Source organism: Zosterops lateralis (genome assembly GCF_965231275.1).
Source record: "Zosterops lateralis genome assembly, chromosome: 18".
NCBI lineage: Eukaryota > Metazoa > Chordata > Aves > Passeriformes > Zosteropidae > Zosterops > Zosterops lateralis.
This window is the reverse complement of record NC_139778.1, coordinates 11,179,068-11,200,179: the sequence shown is the minus strand read 5'-3', so window position 1 is coordinate 11,200,179 and position 21,112 is coordinate 11,179,068. Positions and strand designations below refer to the sequence as shown.

At 62.1% G+C, this 21,112-nt stretch overlaps 1 protein-coding gene across 1 annotated transcript in view; it reads left to right on the top strand.

The window, feature by feature from the left end:
* The first annotated feature begins 448 nt into the window (after positions 1-448).
* The window catches only part of SDK2 (sidekick cell adhesion molecule 2), a 46,156-nt gene continuing 25,492 nt past the window's right edge, over positions 449-21,112 (top strand). Inside the window, exons 1-2 of the mRNA XM_083874720.1 lie at positions 449-696; positions 18,223-18,382. Coding sequence (XP_083730846.1) covers positions 618-696; positions 18,223-18,382 — 239 coding nt within the window. The 5' untranslated portion in view covers positions 449-617. The remainder of the gene's footprint in view (positions 697-18,222; positions 18,383-21,112) is intronic.

The window sequence follows — 21,112 nt, the reverse complement described above, 5'->3', positions numbered from 1 at the left end:
CGCCGCACAGCGCAGGAGGAGCAGCAGCGGCCGGAGCGCCGAGAGGGGTCGGCGCGGCGCCGCCAGCCCGCCCGCCGCGCACCGCCGGCGGCTCCGAGCGGGACCCCGCGCCGCCGCCCGCCGCCGCCGCACTTTCCCCCGTTCCCCGCTGGGGACGAACCCTCTCTGTGTCGCCCGGAGCCGCCTATGAGGGGATGTCCCTAGGCAAGAGCTGAGCGCCGGGGAGGGGCCGCCCCCCGCCCCCAAACTTTTCGCTCGGCCCCGGAGCGGCGGGGACCCGGCCCCCATGGAGCCCGGGCGGGCAGGAGGGGCCGGGGGCGCGGCGCCCTGCGCTTCCCGTCCCCTTCCCTGACGCGGGGCGCAGCGCTCGGGGAGGGGCTCGGCTGCCGGCTCCGCTCCGGATTTGGTGGTCCCGGCTCCGCACGTCCCTGGGGAAGCTGCCGATGGTGGGGAGCTGCCTGCGGACCGCCCCCAGCCCCACGAGGAGCCCTTCACCCCGGCGCCTTCGCCTCCCCCTGAGCAGCGCTGCTGCGGGGATCCCTGCGCCGGAGCCGCCCGGATTATAAAGTCGGGGAAGTTCTCCCCCCGCAACCCCCCCAGCTTGTCTCGGCAGAGCCATGGCCCGGCTCCGGAGCTGGGGGCTGCTCTGCTTCGCCGTGCTCGCCCTGCCCGGCCCCCCGGGAGCCGGCGCCCAAGGTAAGGGGATGCGGGGGGCGGCGGGAGATGGACCACGGAGAGATGGGGGCTCCCCGCGCTGCGCCCCTCAACCCATCCTATTGCTACCCCGGGCTGGGAGATCGGTGTGCCAGCCTGGGGCTGGGAGCGAGGAGGCTCCGGAGCTCCTGCCGTGGGGGGAAGAGCAGCATCCGTATATTCGCAAAGCCTCCCCGGGGCCAGGACTCGCGGCCCGGCGGTGCTGGGCGCAGCGCGGTGTCCGTGGCGGTTCAGAAGGACGAGCAGCATGGCTCTGCTCTGCCTCCCCCTTCCCCAGACCTGCCCTCAGGCTGGGGATGGGGAGAACGTGTTGCTCTGAGCATGAGGCAGAGTCTGTGCTGGACCATCTTCCGGAGGGTGAGAAACCCCGAGGGGTGAGCGTCCCTCATTCCCCCCTCCACGGGTACCCCCGTTGTGCCACAAAACCCGGGGTGCAAGTTTGGGGGATTCCCAGGGAGCAGCTCATGCCCTGATGTTGGTCCCATTGACTTCCAGCCGCTGGTACGAGCTGGGAGGAGGCTGGGATGGGGGGTCTGCACCCCCATGGGTGCCTGGGGCTCCCACTGCACCCCAACAACCTTTGGGGGCTGCAGGGCTGGGTGAGCCCCTCTCTGCTCAGCCTCTGGTACAGCACAGGCTGCTTTTAGCTGTTCTGCTACCCCACGGGGATATAAAAGCAGTTTGTGGCCCTTTGGGGTGCAGCTGGGGTTCAGAGGAGCCAGGGGGATCCTGTGGTCCCTTTCCTGTGGTCCCTGCGGGCCCAGCCAGGAGGCTCCCGGCTGGCAGGGCTGCAGCGTGGCTGCCTCTGTCCCTGCGCTTGGACTGAGCAGATCCAGACTGGAAATGAGGGGGGGGAGGCACAGCTGAGCGCAGCGCCGGGGGTCCTCACCCACGACATTTCTTGTCCTTGTTTGTGGCAGCGAGTGGAGCCAGGAGTCCCTGTGCGCTCCCGTGCTCCCGCTCCCCCTGAGCCTCCCCCAGCACTGCTATAATTTCTCAGTAATTAAGTTCAGAACATAACATCTAAAGCGGCAGTATATTATCCGGGCAGGCCCTGTGTGGGGAGCTCTGAAGGTCTCTTTGATTGATTCACTCCCTTGCCGAGTTTCTCTTCTCCTGCCTGGCGTCTCCGGCTGGCGGGTCCCCTGTGATCCGCTTGTTCCCCGCCTGCGGGACGGGCTCCTGGGGCGACCCCATCTCCTTCCATTTATCCCTGGGGCTCCGGGCTGGAAGATGTGGGGCTGCCTGCGCCCCAGCGCTCTGGAGGGGTGGGGAAGGGGCTTCGCTCCGCTCTCCTGGCGCAGGAGCCGAGCTTTGCAGCCCTGGCTCTCTGCGGCGAGTGTCACGTCCTGGCGGGCGCTGTGACATTGCTCGGTGCCCGGCCCCGGCGTGGCAGCGGCCACCAGCGAGCTGGACGTGCTGGAGGGATCATTCCCAAAGCCTGGAGCGTGCCCGCCTCCCCTGCCGCGGGTGGCACTGGGGACACGGGTGCCAGCAGGGTCACCTCCCGCCTGCGGTGCCCGCGGGGTGCTGGCGCTCTCCGCTGCATCCTCTGGGATGATGGAGATGGGACCGTTCCCAGCCTGGCACAGGGCTCCAGGTTTGTCCCCCTGCGGTGGGGCAGGCAGAGCTGGCAGCGAGGGGCAGCAGCGCTTTGTGCCAGGGCTATCGATTCTGGCAGCCGAAAAAAACGGGATCAATGGGGAAGGGAAGGAGGAGGCGATGGGGTGAGACCTCCCCGGCCGGGGGCTGCCCCGGGCCACGGGGTGAGGCACTTTCCTACCTGTGGTTGGTAAAAAAAAAAAAGGCCCCTTGCTGCCCGTGCGAGAGAGGATGGAAGTTTAATTACAACCCGTCTGTGCTGTGTAATTATTAATTACCCGTGGCAAAAAATAACTTATTGATTAGGGGCCTCGCGCTAATTACCCGGAGCCCAATGCGGAGCCGGGGGAAGGCTCAGCCGGCAGCGCTGCCCGGGCGGGAGCTGTCGCAGTGCGACCTGTGCCGGGCCCGGGGGATGTGCCAGGGCTGGGGGCACGGGCAGCCCACCCCACCAGCCCCTTCAGCTGGTTAACAAGGCAATAAAGGGCTCCCCAAGAGCTGGGGGGAGTATGGGGGTCACCAGCCTCTTCCCGCTCATTCTTTGTAGATTTTCTGCCACCCGGAGATGAGGTTTCCCCACATCCAGTGCTGGGGGCACAGCTCGGGACCCCCCGTGCTGGCACAGCACCTCTAATGGGATTGAGGAGGCTGCGGCCAGTCCCAGGAGGGATTTGGGCAGCTTAAGGTTCCAGACGGGATTTGGGGCAGGGGCCTGCCATGGGCAGCTTCTACCAAAGAGGCTTATTAGAGGTGGCAGCAGGGGAGTTCCAGCATCTTCTGTCCCTGTGCGTGGGGCCTGGGCACGTCTGCACACACTGTGGGGCTGGGTGGGAGTGGGGTAAGGACAAGCCCCTGCCCTTCCTGGGGATGTGATGCTGGTTCCAGGACTGTGGTGATGGGAGCTGCTGGTGCTGGTGGCATCAAGGCAGGAGGGGATGGCACAGCTCAGGGTCTCCTGTCCTGTCTCCCCGTCCCTGCCCAGCACTGCCACATTCACTGGTGGCCTCGTGCAAGGCTCCGGCTCAGGAAGGAGAGTGGCTTTTAGGGGAGAGGAAGGGAAGATTAAAATTTGATGCTGCTTGGGAAGCCATTAGTGCCTGGGCACAGCGATGATGAAATTTTGATGACCTGATAACCGTGAGGGAGGGGGATACGGGAGGTCCCAGGCAGGCTGTGCCACTGTGCCTGTCACTGCGCTGCTCCCCAAAGGTTTGGGGTGCCAGCTGAGAAGGAGAACAGGCAGGATGAGAGCTGCCAGTGGGATGGAAATGGGAGTTCATACCCACCAGCTGCCAGCACTGTGGACAGGGAGAGCTGGCGGTGACTGAGCAGCTCCTGCCCCGCTGCCATACGGGGACCAGGGTGAGTGACAACGTCAAGTGCTGCTCGTCCCTTAGTGACGGGGACTGGGCTGCGGTGGCATTTCCACTCGGCGGGAGCACACACAGGAGCTCCAGGAGAGCGGCGAGGAGGGAGCAGGCGGAGGCTTGGCTGCTCGAGAACCTGGGAAAACGCCGATAATTAAACCGGGAGGAGGGAGGAGTGACCCTGCCTCTGCCACTCCACGAGCCGTGTCCTTGTCCACAGCCTATGCCTGTGGCTGGTTCCTGCCTGGGGATGAGCTCCAGCCACACACACATTGCTGTAGGCCCTACACAAACTGGTTTGGGGGTGTGTTGGTTGCAGCAGCAGCAGCACAGGCAGTGCCTGGGGTGAAATGGCCCCGTGGGGCAGCGCCGTGTGGGAGCAGAACCCGCTGGGTGCTGCGTGCGTGGGTGAGCACAGGGTGCCCTCCCCTCTGAGCCCTCGTTAGTGCCCCGAGCTCGTTAACGAGTGGCTGGCGTGTGGCTGGGTGAGAAACGGCCGGGGAGAAATATGCTGCTGTCAGTGGTGATGTGATTGTGCTAACGAAGGGCAAGCTGAACCCTCGCCGTGCCCGCGGTTGTGCCAGGGCTGGTGGCTCTGGTGCTCCACCGGTGCCTCGTGGCACTGGGCCTCGGACTACCAGAGCAGCCAAGGGGATCCAGCAGCCCCTGGAGGGATCCAGCAGCCCTGGGGAGCTGGGATGGCTCAGGGTGAGGGGCACTGGGGTGTTCTGGGAGCTTCTCTGCCAGTGCAGTGGAGTGTGGCTGGAAAGGACATGGGGTCAGGATCACTCAGATGTGGTGGTGATGCCAGGGACCACCCTCATCCCCAGGGCTGCTGCTCTGAGTTGGGGTTCTCTCATCCATGGAGGTGGATCCAGCCTCAGGACGTGTTCCTATCAGCAGGCAGGAATGTGCTGGCAGCAGCTCCCAGCCGTGCTGGCCATGCTTGGCATCCCTGACAGCCCCCTTGGCATCCCTCATATCCCCCTTGGCATCCCTCATATCCCCCTTGGCATCCCTGACAGCCCCCTTGGCATCCTTCATATCCCCCTTGGCATCCCTCACACCCTGAGCACGCTGGTGATGCCACTGGCATGGGCACTGCCCTCCATGGGTTTGGGGACCATCTTTTGGAGTGCATTTCTCACCCCTGCTCCCAGCTTTGGGGGTACATCCTGCACTCCTCTCCCAGTGCAGCCCCTCTCCCCAGCCTGGCTCCCAGCACCTGCCTGTGCCCCGGGCAGGCTGTGGCCCCCTTGGCGGCCCCTGCCCCACCCTCCCCTCGCCCCCAGCCCCGGGGGTGCAGGAATGCCTGCCCGGAAAGCCATGCCGGGCTCGGGTTGCCTGGGAACTGGGAAACCTGATCCCTGGGAACGGGGGCCGAGGGCAGGGGACATTCCCGGGCTGCAGCTGGTCCCCGGCCCCCTTTGTCTCTCTGCTCTGATGGGGCCCCCAGGAATGGAGATTTGGGGCGTGGGGGCTCGAGCAAGGCCATCCCTGGGGACACTGGGACTGGATGCTCTGGGGTGTCACCTTCCTGTATGGATCACTGTCACCACCATGGGCTGGGGAAGGAGACCAAGGCCAGGTTGGATGGGGCTTGGAGGAACCTGGTCTAGAGGGAGGTGTCCCTGCCCATGGCAGGGGTGGGACGGGAGCTCACTTCCAGCCCAAACCATTCCAGGACTCTCTGAAGGCCCCGGGCTCAGCTGCAGCGTGCCAGCAGCTGGGCATCCCGGCTGGCCACAGGGATGGCACGGGGGCCATTCCAGGAATGCTGGGCTCCCCTGTGCTGAAGCCACCCTCCCTCCCTGCCGGCTGTCACTGTCCCCACCAGCCACCCTGACACATGGCAGCTCCTGAGCACGCCTGGAGCTTCCCTCCAGCCTGGGCAGTGCGGGGAAACTGAGGCACAGGGCAGGGGATGGTGGGAAGGGAACAATGGGGCTGGCTGGTGTCCTGCTGCCTGGTGGCACTGGGTACAGCAGGAAGGGGACCCAGGCACGTGGGAGCTGCTCCTTTGGCTCCCACCCCTCTCTCCCTGTCTGTGCTGAAGCCCCGGGTGCAGGGAAACCTTGATGAGTTTGACCATTAGCAGAAGAAGCCGCTGAGCTAATTTTAGCCCTGGTAGCTAATTGCTTTCTGCACTGCTGGGTGAGCCCACAACCCGCGAGTCCTCAGCTGTAACCTTGAGCCCTGCCAGGGGTCCTGTCTCAGGCAGGGATTCTTCTGTGGGATCACTGGGCCCTGGAGGGGTTTCTCTGGGACTTTGGGGTGCCTGGCGGGGTCCTGCTGCCTGTGGCTTGGAGCGGTGTCCCTTGTGCCTTGTGTGGAATGGAGACATGTAATATGGGAGGGTTCTGGCTGTCAAGGGTGGCTGTGGGGTGTGGACCCCCAGTGGTGGCTCTCTTTCAACCTGATGAAGGGAAATGTTGGGTTTGGACCCCCTGCACTGGGGATTGCTGGATCCAGAGGGCATTTCCCCAGGGCAGGAGTGAGGCTGGGGACACACATACGTGCTCCGTGCTCCTGGCTGCAGGCACAGAGTTCTTCCCAGGATGGCCAGAGGTGCCTGTCCCTCTGTCCCCATCCTGCAGGGCCACCCCCAGCACATCTGAACTCATTGACTGGAATCTGGGGGTTTCTGGGGACATCTGTGTTCCTTCCAGGAGCCCGTGTCCCTCTGCAGGGAGCAATCAAATGCTGGGTGCTGCGGGTGGCTGCCCCCATGGGTCTCTGCAGGGTGGGATGCTCCGTGCTTTCCCTCCTCCTCCTCCTTCATGCCTGGGCTTATCAGGGGTCAGGCTCAGAGCTTGGTGACGGGGTCCTGCATGGATCTGGCATCCCCAGCTCCTGGCAATCCGTGAAGGGCTGGTCAGGGATGGAGTGGGATGTGGACACGAGGCCGGGCCCCGGCACAGCATGGGGCCGGGATGGATGGATGGATGGATGGATGGATGGATGGATGGATGGATGGATGGATGAATGGATGGAGGGGGCTGGGACCAGCAGACACAATAGCTCTGGTTTCAGCACCCCGCCTCCTGCATGCCTGAAAAACAGCTGATGGCCGTGACGGGGGATGAAATGGGATTAGCTGCTGTTTCCAAAGGGAGCGTGTCCTGCCGAGCTGGACAATGCGCCCGCTGTGCCCTGCGTCCCACCACAGCCCTGCCCAGAGGGGCTCGGCACTGTCCCCTGCCCTGGCTGTCCCCGGGGGGACCTGCCACCCTCTCATGCTCCAGCACTGGGTGCTGCACAGACTCCCGGGGGTGTCGTGGACACATCTTGATGCTTCTTCCATCATCGAGCAGCTCCCAGGTGAGCTGTCGGGGTGGCAAGAGCTCGGAGCTGTCCCACCCCAGCCAGCACTGGGTGCTCACCCTGGAGCCCCGATATGAAAATGAGAAGCTCATGGCACTAAGGGGCTTGGCAGGGTGGGCACCTCTGCCCTGTCCCCCCGGTGGGTGCCAGGGCAGGGCGAGGACCCGCGGGGTGTCCCGAGGCTGGAGCCACACGCGGCCCCATCTGCAGCGCTGCCGTGCTCGCTGGAGTGAACTGATGTTTATTTTGATAATGAGTTCTCAATGCATTCACAAACTAATAAAATCAACTCATTACGGTGGGATGTTTCATTCTGAGCTCTGCCGCCGTTGGGAAGAACTCTCCCCAACGGGAAGCGCTCGGCACCCGGCCCTGGCGGGGAGGGAGAGGATGTGGGTGCCTTCGTCGCCTCCTCATCTCCCTTTTCCTCACTGGCAGGGCGGGCAGAGGGGCTGTGCAGGGCACGGAGCTGCCGGAGCCCTTCCCCCGGGGGAGTCTCGCTCGCTTGGCTTCTCCCCATAAGCTTCACGTCAGGCTGGAATCGCTGGCGCGGCGTTGGCTGGAAAAGCCCCTCTGGCTGGGAGAGCCACAAGTGTGTGAATAAATGCGATGACCAGAGTTTGCTGCGCTGCCCTGGAAATCCAGGGCTGTCTGCAGGGGGAATGCCAGGCTGCCCATTCTTCCCCCCACTCGCCAACAGGGCTGTCTGGGAAGGAAAAGCTTTGGGAGAAAAACCCCAGCTTTTCCAAGGAAAACTCATGTTCGCCGTCATGCTGCAGCTATTTCTGTTTCAAGTGAGCAATGCAATGACTAATTAATACTTAGGAAAAAGGATCTCTGGGCAACACCCCAGTAAATGGGCCAGTGCCCGGTGCCTGCTGGCTCAGGGCCGTGCCATGGGGAGGGGGACTCTGGCCACCAGCCCCTTCATCCCGCCTGGCACGGGCAGGGTGGGAGCTGCCAGAGCCTTTTCCATCCCGCGGGGCTGGAGGCTCGATTGCGTCAGTGCCCCGGGAAGGGCTGAGTGGGGTTTTTTTCTTGTGGTTTCTCTCTTGTGTTTTTCTTTCCCCGCCTCGTTGGGATTCTCGGGGCGAGTCTGGGAAGCGGCTGTTGTGTGTTTGTTTGTCTGTCCGTCTGCTGAGCATCCTGCGGGGCTGAGGGAGGTGGGACGGGTGCCCAGGGCAGGAGGGACATCTCAGGTGCTGTGGTGGCTCCTGCAGGGCAGGCCTGTGGTGGCTTTGCTTTCCCATCCTTTTATGGCCTCTGTGGCCCCAGGAGTTTCCACAGCGCAGGGCTGTGGTGCTCTTCCAGGAATTCCTCGAGGATGCACTCAGCGTGTTCCACGGGGCCAAACCCAGCTCTGAGCTGTGCTGCTCTGCCCTGGCCTTGTGGGGTTGGTGACATGGGATGTCCCTCTGGGGACAAGGTCTGGGCTTTTGGGACCTCCACCTTGCTTGGCAGGTGGGTGTGGAGCCTGTTCCTGCCAAATCCAGGTGGGGAAAGCTCTGGGCTCGACTCAGGGGATGCACTTTGACCCCATCTCCTGCCCAGGGAGCATCCCACTGCTGGCTGGTGAGAGATCTGCAGGTGATGTCCGTCCATCCTTCCCTTTCCTCAGTGTTTTAGAGCCTCTCCCGGGAAAATCAGCCGCAGGATCCGGCCCCTCTAATAGCGTTGAGTCACTCTCCGGGTGTCCGTGACTCACAGCAGTGACCCAGATACGGCGGAGCTGCGTAATCGCGGCCTTCGGAGGATTTCTGCCGTCGGAAGGAGTTTGTTGGGGAGGAAGGAGTTTTGTCCTGAGCTCGTTAAACATCCCCAGCCGGGGCTGGGGCTGTGTCCTGCAGGGGGACAGGCTCAGCAGGACGATGTCTGTCCGTGCCACCCGCAGCAGAGCAGTCCTGGGGATGTCCCCTGGGCTGGGGGGGCTCCTGTCCCTTGTCCCCCACCCAGGATCATCCCTTTGCTGCAGGTCCCTTCCAGCTCCTGGCAGCTCCACACGTTTGAGTTTGGAGCTCCGTGCCCTGGGGCCAGGATTGGGATCAGACTCGAGGTCCGGCTGTGGGGGTCCCTGGGGGCTGCCTGGTGCACAAAGCTCTTCTTGTCATCCCCTCGGGCTCGGGGCTGGGCGAGCACAACACAGCCGTGTGTGTGTGTGAGTGACTGTTTGGGGTTTCCCGGGAGGGAAATGTTGGTTTTTCCAGCCGCAGGAATGGGCAGGCACACAGCCCCGCTCTGTTCCCGGCCGTGGGGCTGAATAAATCCCTGTTTCCCGGCCAGGGCTGATGTTTCTCTGTTGGCTCTGGGAGCATTTCAAGCCTTACCTTACCCGCGTTGTCACCGGGGTGCACCTGGCTGTGTCCCCAGTGCCACAGGGATGGGGACTGAGGGCTGGCCCGGGCTGTGGGCCATGGGAATCCTGAGGGGACAATGCTGGCATGGCCCTGGCTCTGCTGCAGCGGGCAGAGGAGGGTCTGTCACCAGCTTTGGGACCCCCTGATGGCCGAGGACATGATCTGGGAGCTGCTGAGGTGTTGGGGAAAGGATTGCCAGGATGAGACTGCAGGGGAAGGCGGCTTCATCTCCAGCACTGCTGCTGAGAGAAGGGAGATGCTGAGCCTTTTTCTAATATCCCCTGTCCTGTGGGAGCTGGGCTCCCCTCTCCCCACGTCCCCCATCCCTGGAGGAGTTCACCCGGGCATGGAGAGGCTGCCCATGGCCCGCTGAGCCCGCCGAGAGCCCCGGCTGTGGAAGAGGAGCTTGTTATGGAGCCATCCTGCTTTTAATTAACAAATTAAAATCCTAGTTAACAATCCAGCCCCAGGGCTGTTGGAGGCTGGGAGAAGCTGGAGCATTTGTTATGGAAACAGCAGTTAATTAACAAATAAATAAATAACTATGGGCCTGGAGACAGATGTGGGAGGAGGGAGATGGCAGCGTGGTTGGGGTGTCCCACTGGCCTGGCCTGGTGGGATGCAGTGAGGGAGGAGGATATCCATCCATCCATCCATCCATCCATCCAGCCATCCAGCCATCCAGCCATCCAGCCATCCAGCCATCCATCCATCCATCCATCCATCCATCCATCCATCCATCCATCCAGCCATCCATCCATCCATCCAGCCATCCATCCATCCATCCAGCCATCCATCCAGCCGTTTCTCCTGGAGGCTGCCGTGGTCTGGGGTGGGCATTGCCAGCTCCATTCAGAGCCACTGAGAGCAGGGGGCTGGTGCTGGCAGTGCCAGGACAGCTCTGGCCACGTTCCCTGCCAGGGCCACCTTGGCTGGGCTTGGGGCTCCTGGTCTCTCCCTGGGCTTTTCCTGAGTGCTGCCGCCGGCTCCAGGAATCACCTCTACCCCCACCCTGGGGCTGGGGAGCACCACGACACGTCTCCAGCAGAGATGGATGAGGTGTGACACCGGCAAAACTGCTGTGCAGCCCGCAGGTGACGCCAGTGCTGTGCTGGGGACAGCAGGAGGAGGGGGCAGCGCTTGGGGGGCAGTGCTTGGGGGGCAGCACTCGGGGGCTGCTCCTGTGTCCCTGTGCAGGGACTGCCGTGGTCCCCACTGGTGTCACCTTTGCCCTGGGATAGGGGTGGATTTGAGGGGTGCTGGGTGCTGCCAGAAAGGGGGTGCTGAGGCCTCCCTGGCCGTGCCCTGCAGTGGTCAGCTTGGATTAGCCACAGGGATGTCACCGAGAGCCCCGGGCGGTGTCTGCTGCCAGCGGGGATTATCACCCTGGGTGGCTGGTGGTGCTGATGGGGCCCTGCGGGGGTTTGGGGTCACTGTGCTGCTCCCTGAGGCGCTGCGGGGTCACCTGGAGGTCTCACTGTCAGTGCCACGGGCAGGGTGGCTGTGGGATGTCACCCAGTGCCATGGGCAGGGGTGGCTGTGGGATGTGACCCAGTGGCACAGGCAGGGGTGGCTGTGGGGACCAATGTGGGATGTGACCCAGTGCCTGTGTGAGGACGTGGGTGGCTGAGGGGGTCACCGTGGGGACACGACCCCTCTGCCAGCCCACGCCAGGGCCCTGCAGGGTTTTTGTGGGGTGAGGAGGGGGCACAGCCCACGTCCCTCCTGCAGCTTCACCTTTCCAAAGGCTTAAGGGAAGGAAATCAGTTTAAGCTCCAGCTCTGCAAATCCTGCCGTGTCACACGGGCGGGAGCCGTGCTCCGCTGAGCAGCTCCTCCAGGTTTGCATCTCCCTCAGCCTCCCCCTTAATCCAGTTACCACACCTCTGCAATCGGCTTACGGCATGTAGGGAACCCCAAATCCCCTCTGAGAGAGGCACAGGGAGCGGGCCAGCAGTGCCAGAGCTCTGGGCTCTGCCTGGTCCAGCCCGGCTCCTCACTGGGGTGGTAATGCCAGCTGCAGCTCCCCTCTTTTGCCAGCCCTCTTGGGGTCACCCAGTGTCGTTGCACCCCTTTTGGGAGGTGTCCCCACATCCCCAGAGCTCCCCATGACCCAAAGAACCATTTTCCCGTGTCAGGGAGCTGTTAAAGCAGCTGCACAGGTAAGCAGGGGGTTGGATGGAGATGAGCTGCCACCTCCAGCTCTGTCCCTCCAGCTGGGCAGGAGCTGTGACCTGAGCCCAGGGGACAGTGTGCCCATGGCCAGTGGCCCCCTCGTGCTGCCTGTGCCCCTTCCCCATGGCACAGCAGCAGCTCCCAGTGCTGTGGGCAGCTCAGTGAGGCATCAGAACAAGGACAGACGTGTTCCAGCAGCAAGGTCATGGCAGAGCACTGGTGCCAGCCCTTGGAGCCTCCCAGCTCTCCCCTCAGCACGGGCAGGACGGGCACAGCACCTGGCACAGCCCCGGGCTCTGCTGCTGGAGGGATGTGGCCGCTGGGAGCTGCTCCTGCATCCCCGAGGAGCGCCGGCAGCGCCTCCCCGCCCCACAGGGGTGGTTTTATTTTTATCCCTGTGGGATCGGAGCCAGGAGAGGGGGGCTGTCCAGGCTGCTCTGCCTCGGCTGAAAACTCCTTTTTGGTAGAGCCGTGGTGCCCGAGACCCCCGTGCCCATCTGAGCCCAGGGCTGCCTGTACCAAGGAGGAAAATCATGCCCAGCCCTGTTTTCCACATGGTAAAGGAGAGGGCTGGAATTAGCAGCCCCAGAAGCTGCAGGGCACCGCGTCCACCTCTCACTCTGTTGCTGCTGTCTGAGAATTCTGTGGGATTGGGGAACTGGCACCTCAGAGGAAGGGCTGGGGCGTGGGGAGAAGGAAAACCTGGTGGGACAGGGCTGGGGGACTGGAGGGATGGTGTCCTCTGGAGTTCTGCAGAAACGGCAGCACTGTCCAGGAACTGACCCCCCCAAAAGCTGCCTCCCCACACCCCCATCTCCATTAGAAGGACTTCCCACCACAGCTCTCACCGCCTCGGAGCACAGAACCCCCTCCCTAAATAATTCAAGGGAGGCGAGTACCGTCCGCAGGGGCTGCGGATAAACGCGGTAAATGGCTGAGAAATGGAGCGTGTCCTCCGGGAGCCACCTCCGAGCCGGGTGGCCGGGGCCCCTCTCTCCTTCCTCCCGGCCCAGGTGGTGACTCCAGGCCCGCACAGGTACAGGGAGGAGGGGATGGAGCTGCCGAGGCCACTGGAGCATTGGGAATTGCATTTCACGGCTGGGCAGGCTGGGATACCAAGCCGGCCCCGTGCGCCGGGTGCTTGGAGAGGAGATAAGATTTGATTAAGAAGGCTGCTATTAATTTATGGCAAGTACACTCACGGCAGTGGAGAGGTTGCTTTTAATTAATAGCCAGAAGGAGAGTTTTAAAGCTCTTGGTCTCAGTGGGGGGGGGGGGGGGGGGGGGGGGGGGGGGTAGGGGAGAAGGGAGGGAGGGAAAAGCGGGGAAGGAAGGGAACAAAGTAAGTTGGGAGGATTAATGGTCACATCTGCAATTATAAGTCTTTTTTCTTAGTAAAAAGGACAAAAAACCCCACATCAAAAGACACGCCATGGGTGAGTGCGTGCGGGGCAGCCGGGCTGGTCCCTGGGGATGAGATGGGTGGGACTGTGCTGTGGGCAGTGGGGCTGCCCCGTGGCACCAGCCCAGCCTGGGGGACAGCAAGGGACAGCTGGGTGTCCCTGTGGCTGCTCCAGGGCCACCCTGCTGAGATCAGGACTGAGGGCCAGCACTGGGATGGATCTTTTAGAGGAAATTATTTATTGTGAGGGTGGTGAGGCCTTGGCACAGGGTGCCCAAAGCAGCTGTGGCCACCCCTGGATCCCTGGCAGTGTCCCAGGCCAGGCTGGACATTGGGGCTTGGAGCAGCCTGGGACAGTGGCAGGTGTCCCTGCTCATGGCTTGGCTAGGACTGGATGGATTCTAAGGGTTTCCTCAACCCAAACCACTCTGGAAATTCAATGGCTCAGTGATTTTGGCTGTGGTGGTGATGGGATGAGGAGGATGGAGCTGTCCTGCCCCACTGCCAACCCCATGGGATCCCCTCAGAGCCTGCAGGGTGCGGATCAGGCTGCTCTGCACCTGCCCAGGTGTTGGGAGGAGGGCCAGCAGGGCTCAGCCAAGGTCCCCAAACCACCCTGACTCACTCTTGGCTCCACCCTTGGCACCCCCAGCCGGAGCCTTGTCCCCTTGGTCCCCTCCTGGCAGCGCGGTCGCGCTCCGCGGCTCCCCAGGTGCCGCCAGCGCTCGGCATTTCAATTCCGTGTTTGCTTTTTATTAAAGGGATGGAGCCGTGTCTCAGGAATACTAATGGCCCCGGCAGTGGCAGGGAGAGCCACTAATCCTGCACCTGCCACTTGTCACCGGGGACCCCGGGGGGGCCCACCTGGGGACACTGGGGACACCAGGGGCCGTGACATTGTGGCAGTGGCTCCGTGCCCTTGGGGACAGTTGGGCCATTGATTGACCTGGTGGCTTTACCAGCATCCATGAAAAAATTTGATGTTTCCTGACTTCACCTGGCATCTGACAAGCTGAGAATGGGACTTAGCCATGGGGTGGCTGCTTGGGCAGGGATTCACTTGTCACCAGGGCCACCATGTCCCCTTTACCCCTTGGATCCCCTTGGGCCACCTCTCCTTGCACCCAGCTGAGGCTGTGACCCCACTGGGGTGCTTGGGGACATTCTGGTCCCCCATGGGTGCTATTTTTGGGGTCCAGGAGTGACGTTCCCCCCTCCCCAGCCCCCCCAGCTGTGGCGCGGCTGCGGCGGCGCCGGGGAACCGCGCCGCGAATATGTTCCACAAATGAATAATAAAAACAAAGGAAAATTACCCTCTTATTGAAACTCGTTTTATGAATAAAACAATTATTCTGGTAATTGAAAAAATGTGTCGTTAAATTAAATGCAGTGGTTCCTATTAAAATTTTAGTGGATTTCTTCTTCTCCTCTGTTTCTTTTTCCCCCTTTTTCCTTGCCTCCCTCCCTCCTGCCTCCGCTGGCGGCTAAAGGCTGGTAATTATAGCGGAGGGTTTCGCTTTCTCTTTATTGTTTTTTAATCTCTTCGTGCTGCGGAGCCAGCGAGAGTCTGATGCTGAAGAGATTTAGCTCCATCTCCCCGTGCTGGGGAGGGGGGGGGCCGGGGTGGGAGCTGCTCGGTGGCAGTGCCAGGTGGCTGTGCCACCACTCCTGGAGGGTTGACATCTTCTCTAATGCACTGGCATCCTCTTTTTGGGGCTGCCATTCTTGTTTTTGGGTGGTGAGAGGATGGGGGAGCCCTGGGATGGTGTGGGAGGAGCAGGGATGTGGCTCTGTCCCCTCTCTGTGGTCCAGGTGGGGTGTGCAGTGAGCACTTCCCAGGGCTGCACCAGCCACATCCTGGTGGGACCAGAGAAGGGTTGTTGGGAAGGAGGAGGAGGAGGATGGAGTTGTTTTCCTTGAGGCAGGTGCTGGTCCCTGGTGTTGGATGGGCCCTGGTGGGTACCTGGAGCCTGCAGGTAAAGGTGGGCTGGGTTCAGGATATCCCCCAGGTCCTGGTGGGATTCCTGGTGCATCCTGCTGGATTGTGGAGATCAGCAGGAATGGGCTGGTCACCTTCCAGTGGGTGAGCTGGGCAGGGCATGGATGTCACTCTGTCCCTAAGGGGGAATGGGGTGACACTGCTGAACACAAGCAGAGATGGGGACTGTGCTGTCCCCTGGACAGTGGTGCCAGGCAGGAGGGGACCCGGGTGTCCCACGGGGCTGGCCGGGGTGACCAGTGGAAATGGATCTCCTGCCCCCATCCCCATCTCGACTCTGAGAGGGCAGGGAAAAGGAGGGGGCTGCACCCTCCATCCCCACCGCCCCCCTGGCTGCAGCTGCCAGGCAGAGCCGTGCCCTTGGCATCCATTCCGGGATTCCTCCGGGCTTAAAACTCCCCGTCCCTTCCCATCAAGGGGGATTTGAAGCCGGGGAGAGGGGAGCTTAGTTCCCAGCTCGCCCATTAGGGCCGGGAATTAGGATCCATTACGGCTCTTTGGGGAGCCCTGCCCTACATCCCGGCTCTAATGCCCCGCCGGCCCTGATGTAACTAAAGTGCAGGGGCCAAGATTGTGATCCCATTAGGCGGGATTAGTGCCGTGCCAGGGCCTGGCATTAGATTGTCATCGGCAGGGGAGGGACAGGGCTGGGACTGTCCCTGTCCCTGTCCCCCTTCCCTGTCCCCAGCCCTTGGAATCCCATCTCTCATCCCCCATCCCCGGGGTCAGCAGGGAGGGCACTATGGGGACACAGGGGTTTGGTGGCACCTTTCCTTGTGCAGGGGACACTGGGGGGGCAGGGGGTGGCACAGGAGCCTCGCAGTGTCCCCCGCCGCCGGCAGATGTGCAGATGTTCCCGGAGACGCCCCTCGCTCCCGCCGCCTGTGTTTGGAAAGTGATGAATTTCTGCACCAACTAATTAGCCTCTAATTAGCAAGTGGAGTGTAAACAGTCACAACAGATGGGGGAGAGGCGGAATGAGCAGTAATGACCCTTCGTTTGGGGGGGACGTGGCTGTCACCCCCCGGGAGCCCTCCCTCTGGGCCCAGGGCCGGGGGAATGGCAGCTCCATCCCTGCCAGCTCCGTGGGGACATGGTGAGAGCTCCACAAACCTGGATTTGGTGGTGCCAGGGCCTGTCAGGGATGGCAGCAGAGTGCAGCTGTCCCCAGGGAGCACAGCTGGGCTGGCTGGTGCAGCTGGAGAGGGAAACTGAGGCCAGAGGCTGCAGAAGGGACTGGGGATGAGGGGACAGCACTGCTCAGCATTTGGGCTCCCATTTCTTCTCCCCTCCCAGAGCTGGTGTTGGCATCCCCTGGGAACACCAGGAACCTGCTCCTGTCCCTGGAGGCCTCTCTGGACACCTCGGAATTAACGAGCCACATTCCCCTCCTGGATCCCTCTTCTCCTCCAGCCACCCTGGCCCTGGGTTGGGCTCTTGGAGGGGCATACCAGGAGGATGAGGAGGATTCCACTCGAGCTCAGCGCCACCTCCACCCCTCCCAGGGGCCCCCAGGACCCCCATCCCCGCTGTCCCCTGCCGTGGCTGGGGTGGGTTTGCCTCTCCAGGGGCCGCTGTGACCTTGGTGGGCGGATCACCACGGAACGATCCGTGTAGAATTAGGAGCCGCCTCTCCTCCTCTGCGCCGTTTTTCACCCCTTAATGCAGAACAGATGGCTCGGGCGCTTCAAAGCGTGATGAGCCTTAGCTGCTTAAAATCAAATTAGGATGGATGCAAACGGCGGGCGGGCCCAGGGGAAGGTGCTCCAGCAGCACCCTGCTTCCCAAACGCTTCCCAACATCTCCCAAACGCCTCTCAAACACTTCCCAAACACCTCCAGGACACCTCCCAGGTGTCTCCCAGACATGGGGTGCTGGCTGGGTGCAGGGGGTGCACTCCAGGTCTCAGCCCCACTGTGCCATAGGAGTTCTCAGCTGGACCCTGGCAGCACAGCCTGAGGGATCAGCATTCCCTGGGGATCAGCCCCTTGTGTCCTGCTTGGATCCTCCCTGCAGCTCCATGGCGCCCAGTGGATCCCAGGCAGGTGCATGGCCCATTTCCTGGTGTCACACAGGAGGTGTTTGGATCTGGAGCTGCCATCTGCCTGTGCCACGGCCCCATCTGGGCACTGCCCTAATCCCAAAGTCCCCAGGGTGGCGTGGGCGAAGCCCCGGCCTTGCAGGTCACGCCGTGGTGGAGACACGTGCGGCCAGCACCGTGCACAGGTGACACAGATCCTGCACTGGGATGTTCCATGAGCCCTGTGACACCTGTGTCCTCACTCATGGGGCACCTTGAGGGCTGCAGGGCTGCCATGAGCTCCCCAGGCCAGGTATGACTCTGCCCCTGTGCCCCTGGGATGTGCTGGGCCCTGGTGCCCCAATGTCCAGATCCATCCCAGATCTGAGGCAGGGACACCAGGAGGAGTGAGGGCTGCCCCTTCCAGCTGGTGCTGCTGAAGGTCAGAGAGGAAGATTAAATTAACGAGGCACAAGCTGCTCGTTCCTGATGACTCGCCTGGCATCCATCACCACCGTGCCCTCCCCTTTGCCAGGCAGGATGGTGTAAATCCACTGGGCATTTCCATGTGGGTGTGCAGGAGCCAGGACCGAGGAGAGGGACCCTCAATGCAGCTCTGGGTGTCTCTGAGCTCCCACAAACTCCTGTCACACCCCCAGGGTGGTGGGCACTGCCTCAGTGCTGCTCACAGTGCGGGGATCCACGGCAAGGAATTGAGCTCGAGCAGACAAGAAAGCAAAGCCCTACCCCAAAGAAAAAACCCAGAGCTGTGATTGAACGTGCACTTGAAAGCTGCTGGGGAATATGAATGTGCCTTTGAAGTAAAAGGGCTTCCATTTGTTAAGCAGAAAATGGAGCTGTGTGGTTCGATTTATAGTTTTACTTAGCAAATAAAACAGGAGAGGAGTAAGTGGTTCTGCCTCGCTCCGCTCGCAGCCCCTCCGCCCCTTCACCCCCCGAGTTAAAAGCTCGGAGATGCTACAAAGGGAGCCGGGAATAAAAGCAAAGAAGCAGCTTAGATAAACCTGCAGCGGGCTGAGCCCTTGTGGATGGGCTGCTGGGGTGGCTCAGGGAGGGACAAGGGACAGGGAAGGGGGCTGGGTGGCCTGGCTGGGGCTGTGGTGATGCTGATGGAATCATGGAATGGTTTGGGTTGGAAAGGCACCTTAACCATCATTTTGTCCCAAGGACAGAGACAGCAGTGCTGAGGGGTCCACAGGGCTGGCGGGATGTCAGCCCTGATCCCTGTCCCTCCTCTCTCCACAGATGATGTGTCCCCCTACTTCAAGACGGAGCCGGTGCGGAGCCAGGTGCACCTGGAGGGGAACAGGCTGGTGCTGACCTGCATGGCCGAGGGCAGCTGGCCCCTGGAGTTCAAGTGGCTGCACAACAGCCGGGAGCTCACCAAGTTCTCCCTGGAATACCGGTGAGTCAGCCATCAGAAAGGGCTGCCCAGAGGGGTTTGGAGTCCTCATCCCTGCAGGTGTCCAAGGAAAACTGGAGGTGGCACTCAGAGCTCTGAGCTGGGGACAAGGTGGGGATTGGGCACAGCTTGGACGTGATGACCTTGGAGGTGTCTTTTCCAGCCTCAGTGACTCTGGGATTTGGAGTGTTCCCGAGCATCCGTGGCAGATCCTGCCCATCCTGCTGGTCCCTGGCAGGTGCCCGTGCCAGGGCTGCCATCCTGGGAGGCGGCACAGAGGCAGCCCTTGGCAGCCCCGGAGCTGCCGGCTCTGTTTGCAGAGCAAACGGGGAGTTTAAGCGGGTCAACACCGGGGACGAGGTGTTTGCACAAGCGGATTAACACCTCAACACTGAGCTGTGGATCACAGCCCGCCCCTGGCTCCCTGGGAACAGCCAGACCAGGAAGGGGCAAGGCAGGCTGGAGTGAGAGGGTACCCAGATCCAGCCGCAGCCTGGCACAGAGCAGCCCCAGCCCCTCAGAGATGGCCTTTAAATCAAGGCGGGCACCTCTCGCCGTCTCCTCTGAGTGAGTGCGTGTGTGTGTGTCATCCTCTCTGTTTTAATCAATAATTCAGGTCGAGACAAGCCGTTCCCCCTTTCCAGGCATCAAATCCAAAGGCTTCGTGTTGCTGTAGCAACGCGGGGCTGCTCCGGGATGCCGGGAACGCAGAGAGAGCGGCTGGGTGACGTCGTGTGTCGTGCTGGGATCCTGAAACCTGGGCCCTCCTCGGGGACTCTGGGGACTGTCCCCTCCTGAGCTGTGGTGGCTGCAATGCCCTGAATCCCTGGCTGAGAGCTGAGGGCCCTGTGGGACAGCCTTGTCATGGTGTGGAAGTTCAGAGACCTGTTGAGCCCCACAATTCCCACAGCTCCCTCCTGGCACGAATGCAGCTCTTTCCCAGGCAGGAGAAAGGAGTCAGGACCCTGATCCTGGGTCCAGCTCTGCCCTGGGAGTGGGTTGGAATGCCTGGGGCTCACCTCCAAACCCAGAATGGCAATTCTCACTCCTTTTCCTGAGTTTGTCCTGGGTTTGATCCATGCCTCAGTTGACCCTTCAGTAGGAGAGGGCCCAGCAGTGGTGTCTGTGCTCCGGGATGTCTGGCAGCTCTGCATCCCTGCATCCCTGCATCCCTGCATCCCTGCATCCCTGCATCCCTGCATCCCTGCATCCCTGCACCCCTGCATCCCTGCATCCCTGCACCCCTGCATCCCTGCACCCCTGCATCCCTGCATCCCTGCATCCCTGCATCCCTGCACCCCTGCATCCCTGCATCCCTGCATCCCTGCATCCCTGCATCCCTGCATCCCTGCTTCCCTGCATTCCTGCTTCCCTGCATCCCTGCATCCCTGCATCCCTGCATCCCTGCTCCAAGGTGACTCCCCTCCATCAGAGCCCCCAGCTCCAGCATCCAGGCAGAAAGGATTAAGGGAGGAAGTGACAAACCAACCAAACAAACACGTGGGGAAAACCCAAACAAACCCAGCGCAGCCAAGGGAGCAGAGAAGCCGCCACGCAAATCCCTGCTGGGCTCCCCTGGAACCTGCCAGCATCCCTTGGCTCTGCCCGCGGCTCCGTGGGGATTTAGAGTGTGGAGATGAGGGCTTGGCTGTCTTGCCTGGCACTGGAGGCTGCTGGTGAGAAGGCGAAGGACCAAAATTAGTTATGATGGGCAGAAATTGAATTTTAATAGAGCTGTCGGTGGCGCGGAGCCAGCCCGCTCAGGCAGTGGGAAGGTTGTAATTAAAAGTTAACGAGTTTAGAAACAGAGTAATCCTCGGAGAGAGGAGGGCTGGTGCTGATGGCCGGAGAGGCTCAGGGATGCTCTTGGCCATGTGGGCCCGGGGATGGCTCTGGGTGCTTTGGTGCTGTGGGTGAGGGTTTTAGGGTGCACCAATCTCTCCCAGCTGGGTGCTGCCGTGTGTCCCCCAGTGCAGGGACAGGAGGACATTCCCCAGAGCCTGGCTGTGCCCGTGAGGGAGGCTTTGGAGAGGACAGTGTGCTGTGCCCAGGGATTGGCTGGGCTTGGTGGCATCTCCTCACAATTCCCAGCAAGGCTTGGTGGCATCAGCTCAGAGTTCCCAGCCAGGTTTGGTGGCTCCACATTGTGGTTCCCAGCCAGGGCTGTGCCTCCAAGGATTCCATCCTCATCATCCTCACCGCTGCTCCCCTGAGCAGTTCCTCTCCTGAGCAGAGCATCCCTCCAGCACTGCCCACTGCAGTGGCCCTTGTGCGTGTCCCCCGTTTTGGGGGGCTGCGGGCAGGGGGCTCGCTGTCCCCCTAACCCCCCTCGGTGCTCGCCGGTGGTCGGAGGAGCTCACGGTGGTCGGAGGAGCTCACGGTGGTCGGAGGAGCTCACGCCGCGTTTCCAGGGAAGGAGCCGCTCTCCCAGTTTGGCGGCGTTTCCATGGCGACCGCCCTTTCCTTCCCGCAGCGGCTCCGCAGCCACCGGAGCGGCTCTTGGCGTTCACCGAGGGCCCGGTGGGCAACAGGCTCGGCCGGTCCTGGTCCTGAGCAGGGCAGGGCCACAGTGGTGCCTCTGCGTGGAGCTGATCCCTCGGGAACATCCCTGGGGAGCACAGCGGGATCACTTGGCTCTGTGAGCATTTGGAGCCAACCTCCCTGAGGAGCATCCCAGGGGATTGGGTGTGATGAGACTCCAGAAGGACTGAGGACCAGCCTGGGGATGTGTGC